A 10,926-nucleotide genomic window follows, 5' to 3' on the forward strand; every position below is an offset into this window, starting at 1 on the left:
CAAAGGTCCCTATAGTCAAAGCTATGGTTTTTTCAGTAGTCATGTACGGATGTGAGAGCTGGTCCATAAAGAAGGCTAAGCACAGCAGAATTGATGCTTTAGAACTGTGGTACTGGAAAAGACTCTTGAGAGTCCCTTGGACTGCAAGGAGATCCATCCAGTCAATCCTAAAGGAAACCAGCCCTGAATATTCATTGGAAGGTCTGCTGCTGAAGCTGAAGCTCCAGTACTTTGGCCACCTAAGGCAAAGAGCCAACTCACTGGAAAAGACCTTGATGCTGGGAAAGATTGAGGGCAGAAGGAGAAGGGAGTGACAAATGATGAGATGGCTGGACGGCACCATCAACTCAATGGACATGAGTTTGAGCAAGCTCTGGGAGATAGTAAAGGACAGGGAAGCCTGGCGTGTTACAGTTCATGGGGTCACAAAGAGTTGGACATGACTTAGCGACTGAACAACAACCAGCTCTTTCAAATACTTAACACAAAATAAACTTACTATGTGAAACCTAGAATTGAATCTAGAATGGAGGGATTGAAGCATGGAGCCTCTGGAGAGGTCCCGAGGAGGACATGGCCACATTCCAGGGCCACCTGGGTGCACACCCCTCTCCCAGGCAGCCTTTCGGACACTTACATGGAACCATGGTAGAAGTACCCGAGGAAGGGTGAGTTGGCGAACTGCACACACAGGAATGGAAACCAGTCGGGGACTCCACGTGCCATCTGCATGGAGCAGAGCTGATCAAAGGGAGGGTTAACATCTCCTCCAAAAACACCAGGGAAACAGGACTCCCTGAACAGTGCTGTTAAATCTGATGAGCATTCCTGGAAAGAAGATGTAGAGGAATACAGAGAAGATTAAATCCCCCCTCTGCCCACTGTCAGGATCCCCTGGCCAGCGTGATGCACTTGCTGCTGGAGACCAGCAGGGTACGGTAGGGGAAGCAGGAAACAAACAGCTGGCCTCCAGGCTGAGAGTGTTTGCACTCAAAGCAAATCACCTCCCTACGAGGCTCTAAGTCAGGAACTTCAGACCTTCACAGAATTTACATCTTAACTGGGGACCTAAGATATGCCTACAAATAAGATGAGAAAAATAAAAGGTAATATGAAATATACCACAGGTGGAGAATTTTCAACTGGCATCACCACTCACTCCAGTATTCTTGCCTGGGAAATCCCATGGACAGAGGAGCCTGGTGGGCTACAGTCCACCGGGTCGCACAGAGTCGGACACAACTTAGCCACTCAACAGCAGCATCGTTCAAATTCCTAATCCAGAGAAATCTAAGGACAATTCCAGAAGAATCCTTGAATCATTCTTGTTATATCACGACCCGACTGATGTCATCAAGAAGTCACTTTATTTGGATGGACCTAACAAAGGTCTGTCTAGTCAAGGCTATGGTTTTTCCCGTGGTCATGTATGGATGTGAGAGCTGGACTGTGAAGAAAGCTGATTGCCGAAGAATTGATGCTTTTGAACTGTGGTGCTGGAGAAGACTCTTGAGAGTCCCTTGGACTGCAAGGAGATCCAAGCAGTCCATTCTAAAGGAGATCAGTCCTGGGTGTTCATTGGAAGGACTGATGCAAAGCTGAAACTCCAATACTTTGGCCACCTCATGCGACAAGTTGACTCACTGGAAAAGAGTCTGATACTGGGAGTGATTGGGGGCGGGAGGAGACGGGGACGACAGAGAATGAGATGGCTGGATGGCATCACCGACTCGATGGACATGAGTTTGAGTGAACTCCGGGAGTTGGTGATGGACAGGGAGGTCTGGCGTGCTGTGATTCATGGGGTCGCAAAGAGTCGGTCATGACTGAGCGACTAAACTGAACTGAACTGACTGAGAGCCTGTTATGCAGAGTGAAGTCAGTCAGAAAAACAAATAACGTCTATTAACACACATATGCAGAATCTAGAAGACAGACCCAGATGAACCTATTTGCAAAGAAGAACTAGAGACACAGAGGTAGAGAACGCATGTATGCACACCAATGGGGAAAAGGGGAGGCGGGATGAATTGGGAGATCGCGACTGACGTACACGCCATTGAGACTATGGATAAAATGGAAAACTAATGAGAACCTAGGTACAGCACAGGGAACTCTACTCAACACTCAGTGGTGACCTAAATGGGAAGGAAATCCAAAAAAGGGGACATGAGCCAATACACTTTGTTGTACAGTAGAAACTAACACAACATTGTAAAGCAACTATACTCCAATTAAAATTAATTTAAAAAATAAAAATTAAAAATATGTATTTGATCTGGGATTAGACAATGGATTCTTAGAAATGACACCAAAAGCCTAAGCAACAACAATGACCAAAAACTGGAATAAAGGGAGGGAGAATTAGACGAAAGAGGTCAAAAGGTACAAAGTTCCTCTTATAAGCACACACTACGGATGTCCTCCACAAGAGCAATGTAATTAACACTGCTGTAGACTCTATATGCAAGCTGCTAAGAGAGCAAATTCTAAGAGTTCTCATCACCAGGAAAATTTCCTATTTCTTTTTGTCCTTTTTTTAAAAAGCTTTTTATTTTACATTGGAGTATCAGGTCAGTTCAGTTCAGTCGCTCAGTCGTGTACGACTCTTTGCGACCCCATGAATCACAGCACGCCAGGCCTCCCCGTCTATCGCCAACTCCCGGAGTTCACTCAAACTCATGTCCATCGAGTCGGTGATGCCATCCAGCCATCTCACTCTCTGTCGTCCCCTTCTCCTCCCGCCCCCAATCTTTCCCGACATCAGAGTCTTTTCCAGTCGATGAATAATGCCATGATAGTTTCAGGTGGACAGCAAAGGGGCTCAGCCATACATAACTATGTATCCATTCTCCCCCAAACTCCCCTCCTATCCAGGCTGTCACATAACATTGAGTAGCGTTCCCTGTGCTACACAGTAGGTCCTTGTTGGTTATCCTTTTTAAATATAGCAGTGTGTATAGGCCAAATTCCTCAAAACGGTAAATGAACTGGAAAACCATAGAGTTCAAGTAGTTCAAGGTCAAGAGAGAAAAAAATACGTTTTGTTTTCAGAAAACTGAATCCTCTCCAAATTGACTTAAAAATATTTTTAAATTCTAAAAATCTATTTTAAACCATGTATTCTGTAAACTATAACAGGAATGAAGGCTCCTTGCCTACAACAGGCATGTATACACATACCTAAATGGGCCTGTACTGGATTCTAGAAGGCATACGCATGTGCTCAGTCCCTCAGTCGTGTCTGACTTTTTGCGACCCCATGGACTGTGGCCCGCCAGGCTCCTCTGTCCATGGGATTTTCCCAGCAAGAATACTGGAGTGGGTAGCCACTTTCTCCTCCATCTATTTCTTTAATTTTGTGTCTAATTGAGATGATGGATATTCACTAAACTTATTGTGACACCACTTCATGATGTATGTAAGTCCAATAACCATACTTTAAACCTTAAACTTGTACAGTGGCTGTGTCAATTATATCACAAAATGGAAGAAAAAAATTGATAAACTGGACTTGATCAAATTAAAACTTATGGGCTTCAAAGAACACCAACTGGAAAATGAACTTCCTAGACAAATAGGAGAAATTTTTGGCATATTGTATATCTGATCCAAACTGCATAGTGAACTTGAACAACAAAAAGACAATCTAATTTAACAACAAAATTAAATAACAAAAAGACAACCTAATTAAAAACCAGGCAAAGGGTCTCAACAGACATTTCTTCAAAGAAGACATATAAACATTCAATAAGCCTTTGAGAAGAAGTTCAACATCATTTGCCACTAGAGAAATACGGATCAAAATCACAATGAAATGCCAGTTCATACCCTCAAGGAAGGCTGTAATCAAGATTATTATAGCCATTGTTGGTGACATCATGGAAAATTACAACCCTTATACAGTGCTGATGGGAATGTGAAATGATGTAACTACTTTGAAAAACAGTTCCTCAAGGGAATTCCCTGGCAGTCCAGGGGTTAGGACTCATTTTCATTGCCAAGGACACAGGCTCAATCCCCAGTCAGGGAACTAAGATCCCACAAGCTATGTGGCTCAGCCAAAAAGAAGAAAAACAGTTCCCTAAAAGGTTAAACATGCAGTTACCATGTGACAAAGCAATTCCACGCCTAGGTAACATAACCAAGAGAAATGGAAACACACGTCCAAACAAAAATTTGTATACAGGTTTATATTCTTGTATCATAGAAGCATTCTTCATAGTAGCCAAAAAGTGAAAACAATCTAAATGTCCTCACTTGATAAATGGTCAAGCACTCTGTGATATATCCATACAACAGAAGATGATTCGGCCATAAAAAGGAATGGAACACTAACAAATGCCACAATACAGGTGGCCCTTGAAAGCATGATGTTGGGAAAAAGAAGCCAGACACAGGGACTTCCTTGGTGGTCGGGTGGCTAAGACTCCAGGCTCCCAGTGCAGAGGGCCTGGGCCAATCCCTGGTCAGGGAACTAGACCCCACACGAGGCAACCAAGACCTGGCACAGCGGAATAAATATTAAAAAAAAGAAAAGAAGAAGAAGAAGCCAGACACAAATCCTACAGACTGAAGGATTCCGTTTATATGCAATGTCCAAAAGAGGCCAATCCACAGACACAGAAAGCAGATTAATAGTGACCTGAGAAAACAAACTCGTGAAAGTAACAGAAAAGAAGCAGACTCACAGACACAGAGAACAAACCAGTGGTGGCCAGAGGGGAAAGGGACGGGGCGGGGGCAACACAGGTGCTGGGGACGAAGAGGTACGAACTACTATGTACAAAATAAATAAGCTACAAGGGAATATTATTGTACGACACAAGGAACACAGCCAATATTTTATAATAATAACTATAAATGGAGTATAACGTTTAAAAATTGCAACTATGTTATACACCCGAAATTTACATAATTTGCAAATCAACTATACCCCGATAAACAAATACACTTAATTTCTAGTGAAAACAAACAAAGAAAAAACAGACTGGGGATGAAGGGCATGAATGAGAGTGATTGCAAATGGCTTCTTTTCGGGGATGTTGGAAACATCCTCAAATTAGATTATTGCGATGGTTATACAATCCTATAAATTTACTAAAAAAAAAAAAATCACTGAAAACATCTATTTTTCTCTCCTTTTTATATTTTCTTAAAGGCTTCCTAAGTAAGACATTAAAATCATCCTCTCAGTATCATCATAACCAGGACTTTATCCAAACAGACACATTTTTTTGGTCCATAATTGCTGCTTAGTCACTTGGTCGTGTCTGACTCTCTGCAGCTCCATGAACTGTAGCCCACCAGGCTCCTCTGTCCATGGACTTTTCCAGGCAAGAATACTGGAGTGGGTTGCCATTTCCTATGCCAGGGGATCTTCCTGATCCAGGGATTGAACCAGTGTCCCTTGCATCTCCTGCACTGGCAGGTGGATTCTTTACCACTACTGTCACCTGGGAAGTCCTTTGTCCATAAACTAGGCTGAAAAGGCTAGATAAGAAAATACTCAATTGGAAAACATGACATACAATCTCAGCTTTTGAAAGACCACGCACTAAAAAGCTGTTGATGGGGAACTGCTGGTACCCTCCACATGCTATCAGGTACCACAGTTTTTGCACCCAATAATCAGAAAGACCATACCTGGTCACAGCAGCAGTGAATGTCACAGGCCCCCGCTGTCAAATTGCAAGGGCAAGGACCAAGGGGCTGATACACCTGGTTAGGAATGACAGTCACGTTTTCTGAAAAGTACAAACAACAGAGAAGTTCAGCTGTGAAACCAGTGATGAGAAATGGCCGCATTTTAGACACTCAAAGAAAGCTGAGTTGTATTACAAATCACCATGACCAGGATTCCACATCAAGGTATCCCTGAGATGGGCTATATCTACTGAGGCCTGTATCTACTCCTCCAACAAAAACCCAAATAGAAGGGAATGTCCCAGTTATACAAACCAAAGAAGTCACAGTTGATCTTGAAGATGATCAAGTCACTAAGACTTGCAAGTTAAGACAAATGAAATGCATTGATTTTTCAATACATTGCACAACTCCTTTCATAACACAGACTGATTGTAAGCATTTACTCCTCCAAATTCATTACCTCTTTCAACAGATAAACCTGAAGCCATGACCTAAATGTCCATCGACAGATGAATAAAGAAGAGGTGGTTCATACAGACAATGAAATATTACTCAGACATAAAAAGAACAAAATGGGGTCATGTGCAGTAATGCGGATGGACCGAGAGTCTGTCATAGAGAGTGCAGTAAGTCATAAAGAGAAAAATATTGTATATGAACGCATGTATGTAGAATCTAGAAAAATGAACCTATTTTCAGGGCAGAAATAGAGACTAAGGTGAAGGGAACAAATGTGGGGACATGGAGGGTGGGGGATTGGGAGACTGGGAGTGGGTATGTGCACTGCCACGTGTAAAACTGATAGCCAGTGGGAACCTGCTATAAAGCGCAGGGAGCTCAGCTCGGGGCTCTGTGGTGATCAGATGAGTGGGAAGGGAGACCCAAGAGGAGGGGTCGTGTCTATACATATAGCTAATTCTCTCTGCTGTGCAGCCTTGTAAAGAGACGATACCACAATCTAAAAAAAACACCTGAAGCCACGGTGACATTTCAGTTTATCTGGAAGCCCTCTGACCACAAGATCTCATTTAACTGAGCTACACACTCAACCTCAAGTCCCATCACACTGTGAATGCAAATTTTCACATCCTGATTCTGGTTCAGGTTGTGGGGGAAGCGGGGGGAATTAGTAATTTTCACACTGATTGGAAAAGGAATATGTTGTATTACATTTTGGCCTCCTAATTCGGAATCCAGAGACTAACAGTTGGAAAGCTGTGTGCGCGACTATTTGTGTGAACTCTATGTATCAGTCAACTTCAATGACAGGATAACTGAAGCTTCTAAAGAACAACTATTATATATTATATGCTATAATATAGTAGAACCCTAGTATGTCAGTGGTATCAAGAACAAGAAAGTCCAAATAAAAGACCATGTCACAAGGTTTGACCCTTAGTATAATCAAATCCATAAGACATAAGCAAGATACTTTAGAGTAGGGTTTTACTATGTGATATAGACAGATATTTGAGAATCTATCTATATGCTTCCCACGTTGTTGGCTAGCTTCCTTGTTACCAAGCATACCGCTTACCTCCTGGCTGTCCTTCCATCCTTTTTCTTGTTGTGATCTCTGTCTGACTGGGTGCAAAATTTTTCATACCTTCATGGGGTCAGAGTGGACATCTCATAATTACCAGTATATACAGACTCTACTTTTCCTAAGTTTGGCTATTTGTAAAAGGACATTCTGAAATATTCCACCTAACTATAAGCATATTTTTTAAAAGAAAAAAAAGTTGCTGCTCTGAGTGTTATAGCTATTCTTAAGCCCTCCTGTCAGTTTTCTTTTTTGGCCATGCTGTGTGGCTTATGGGATCTTAATTCCCCAACCAGGGATCACACCCATGCCCCTTGAAATCAAAGTGAGGAACCCTAAATCACTGGACCACCAGGGAATTCCCTGGAAACTTTTAAAATAAGAAAATTAAACAAAAGAAAAGTAAGTTTAGGAAAGCAAGGCAGACTCACGAGTGAAGCACACAAACTGCATGGCACACACTTACATTCAAACGTCTGCAGTAAACATTTTGATAGTCGGAGACTTTACTTGCCTGATGCATTTTGGCCCAGAGAAGAGTTGGCATAAATTTCCACATGAATGAGCAGATGTGCTAAACAGGATGTATTATGAAAGGCTGAAACAAGAAGAGCTTGGACAATACACGGGGCCTCCAGGAAGGGATCTGTCTCATTAGAGGAACATGATTGCAGATCCCTCTTCAACTTCACAGTCACTTCCAACGAATTCTGAAAGGAAAATATCACTGTACTTTATATGGTCACTCAGAACGGAATCTATAAGAACACATAAGGTTAAGTAAGCTCAATCTGCCTCCATTCATTTTACAAAAGGCAAACTGGACCCAAGAATGACATCATTCTGCTCAATTTAACCCTGTAAACCTACAGCAGTACACAAGCCCTGATTCCTGATCCTCAGCTGAACATACAAGCAAGCAAGTTGTGGCTGCTTGTTGTTTGGTCACTAAGTCTTGTCCAACTTTTGTGACTCCATGGACCGTAGCCCGGCAGGATTCTCTATCCATGGGATTCTCCAGGCAAGAATACTGGAGTGTATTGCCATTTCCTTCTCTAGGGGATCTTCCCGACCCAGGGACTGAGCCCAGGTCTCCTGTATTGGCAGGTGGATTCTTTACCACTGAGCCACCTGGAAAGTCCTTTGGCTGTTTAGAGAAAGCTGAACACAGGTCTGATAAAGGTATTTGTCTGGCACCTTTACTATCCTACCAGCAGAAGATTAAATACATACAAATAAAAGTCCATGCAACAGGCCCTGGTTCCTGGGGTGCAAGCAAAGTCTGTCTGTCTCTTTTATGTCCAGAGTTGATGTTTTGCAGATACTAGGCACTCAATGAAATATCTATTAAGTGGGAAATATTTCATCTCTCCAGGTTTGAGTATCCTTACATATAAGCCTAGATTTGGGTGAGACCAGTGGAGAAGGAAATGGCAACCCACTCCAGTGTTCTTGCCTGGAGAATCCCAAGGACGGCGGAACCTGGTGGACTGCCGTCTGTGGGGTCGCACAGAGTCGGACATGACTAAAGCAACTTAGCAGCAGCAGCAGCAGCAATTCATGAAGCTCCTTTGAGTAACAGGTTCATTTGATAATCTGACAGAAGCTGGCAAGTCTCTCATCAGAAAAAAATGCACACACACATAACTTTATACACAATTTTAGAGAGTTCACAGCATTTTTTTTTTTGGCTGTGCCATGCAGTTTGTGAGATCTTAGTTCCCCAACCTGGGAATGAACCTGGGCCATTGGCAGTGACAGCATGCTGTTCTAACCATGGGACCACCAGGAAATTCCCTCACAAGCTTCTTGAAACTCGTCCAAGAACCTCTGGGCTGGATGAGTGCCTACTGGACCAGATAGCCCACAGTTTCATGGTGGTTCCAAGCACTAAGTTCTATCTTGTCTGATTAAAAGAACATTGCAGGGGAAGTTCCCTGGTGGTTCAGTGGTTAGGACTCGGAGCTTTCACTGCCTTCCTCCAAGTTCAGTCAATCCCTGATCAGGGAACTAAAACTCCATAAGCTGCTGGGCGGAGTCAAAGAGAGAGAGAGAAAAAAAAAAAAAACACTGCAGGAGCACCAGATGTAGGACTCCACAGATGCTACTGAAAAGGTTTCCACCTCTGGCCTTACCACAGTGGGGGTGACAGTCAAACTCCAGTCTCCTGTCTCATTGTTCAGCTCGCCACAGGTGGGAACTGGCAATAAACCTACAGGTGAGATTAGAACGCAAGAGAGTATTGCCCAGCCACCAAGGTAGTGCACTCTTGAGTCAGGTTTCCTAGGATGGAACACCTTTCCAAGCCTAGGATTGGACCCTTTACAAGCTGTGTGACTTTCGACTAGTGACAATATCTCTGAACTTCAGTGTCTTCATTTTTTCAACGGAATTAAAAGACATTACTGTTCTTATTAGGAAAATCAGGTGATGTATTTAAGTACATGGGATAGCTCAGTGAATGCTAACTTGTAATTTCAAGCTTTCTTTTACTCACCCTGTCTGTTGGTCCTCTGGTCCACAGCAGCCCCCATCCCGACTTTGCAGGGGACAGCGCCAAGGGACTCAGAGGATGCCACCTGGCCAGGCTTCTTGGGTGGCCTGAAGCTGGCCCAACCTCTTCCCTCCCCACAGGAAAGGTCAGACTCTTTACCCATCTCGTCCTGTAGCTGGGTCAGGGACACGGTCACATCTTCGGTACCTCCGACCAGGGACGCGCTGACCACAGGGCTGGACATGCGGATGACAGGAGGAATGAAAACTAGGAGGGAAGAAAGGGACAGGGAGGAGTTAATAGTTGCAGAACCCTTGCCTACGCTGGGTGGTGGCTTTCTTTGGCGGTGTCTTCCGCAGCTCTGGCGGCAGTCCCAGATTTGTCCTCAAGACTCGTCCTCTCCCCCATCCCCATCCTGCAGGCCCCTGCCCCGCCTTACACACCCAGGTCTCCACTCAGCGGCCTCAAGACGCCCTGCAGCAGGAGGAGCCGCCAGAGCAGAGGGACCGGCGGCGACAAACGCATGCCTGCGGGCTCGCCGGGCCTGCACAACAGGACTGCGCCCGCCTTAGAGAACTGGAAGCACGGGGACACGGAAGCACTGCCCGGGTGGCCTTGCCGCCACCATCTTGTCAAGCGAACGCCTGGAGCTATGGCAACCACCAATCAGTCGCCGGTCTGACGAGAGGCGCACCGTGATTGGACCAACGGCAGAAAGAGCCCGCCCTCAAACCCATCAGCAGCAGCCTAGCCCCGCCTACAGGCCTTAGGTCCTTCTGGCTGCATCACTCCATGAAAAAGCTCACGAGAAAGTAGCAGTCCGCGTCCAGTTTAAAACCCTGAATTTCTCCAACATGTTGTTGATTTAGTTAATCTGGAGTTAATGCAAATGCGAGCCCGCAGGCACTGGGTTCTAAACAAGCAGCTTAATAAACTTGATTTTTATGAGGATTTGGGAGACAAAAAGGGAGTGAAGCTGGAGTGATGTAATTGTTCTGTTGTATTGTTTTTATTATTCTCCCAGTTTTTTAGAGGTTTTGTTTGTTTGTACCACACAATAAGACAGTGAAGGACAGGGAAGCCTGGCGCGCTGCAGTCCGCGGGGTCGCAAAGTGTGGGGCAGGAGTTAGCGACTGAACACCCACCACAGAGCTCTCAGACCTCTGAAAGCAGGACTTCTCAAACTACACACACCAAGTTTCAGCACCATTTGAACAGATGCAAAAGTACCAAAATTCTG

The 10,926-nt window shown here is 44.3% G+C and overlaps 1 protein-coding gene across 2 annotated transcripts in view; it reads right to left on the minus strand.

The window, feature by feature from the left end:
* The window catches only part of TCTN2 (tectonic family member 2), a 28,492-nt gene extending 18,167 nt beyond the window's left edge, over positions 1-10,325 (minus strand). Inside the window, exons 1-7 of one of the 2 annotated variants that reach the window (XM_055405375.2) lie at positions 10,130-10,325; positions 9,846-9,953; positions 9,328-9,404; positions 7,707-7,902; positions 7,187-7,255; positions 5,647-5,747; positions 638-828 (exon numbers count right to left, since the gene is read on the minus strand). In XM_055405375.2, coding sequence (XP_055261350.2) covers positions 638-828; positions 5,647-5,747; positions 7,187-7,255; positions 7,707-7,902; positions 9,328-9,404; positions 9,846-9,953; positions 10,130-10,211 — 824 coding nt within the window. In that variant the 5' untranslated portion in view covers positions 10,212-10,325. The remainder of the gene's footprint in view (positions 1-637; positions 829-5,646; positions 5,748-7,186; positions 7,256-7,706; positions 7,903-9,327; positions 9,405-9,845; positions 9,954-10,129) is intronic. The other variant, XM_055405376.2, reaches the window with a different exon arrangement.
* Positions 10,326-10,926: the final 601 nt, after the last annotated feature.

Source organism: Moschus berezovskii, chromosome 19 (assembly GCF_049115385.1).
Source record: "Moschus berezovskii isolate FMDL1 chromosome 19, NW_MosBer_1.0, whole genome shotgun sequence".
NCBI lineage: Eukaryota > Metazoa > Chordata > Mammalia > Artiodactyla > Moschidae > Moschus > Moschus berezovskii.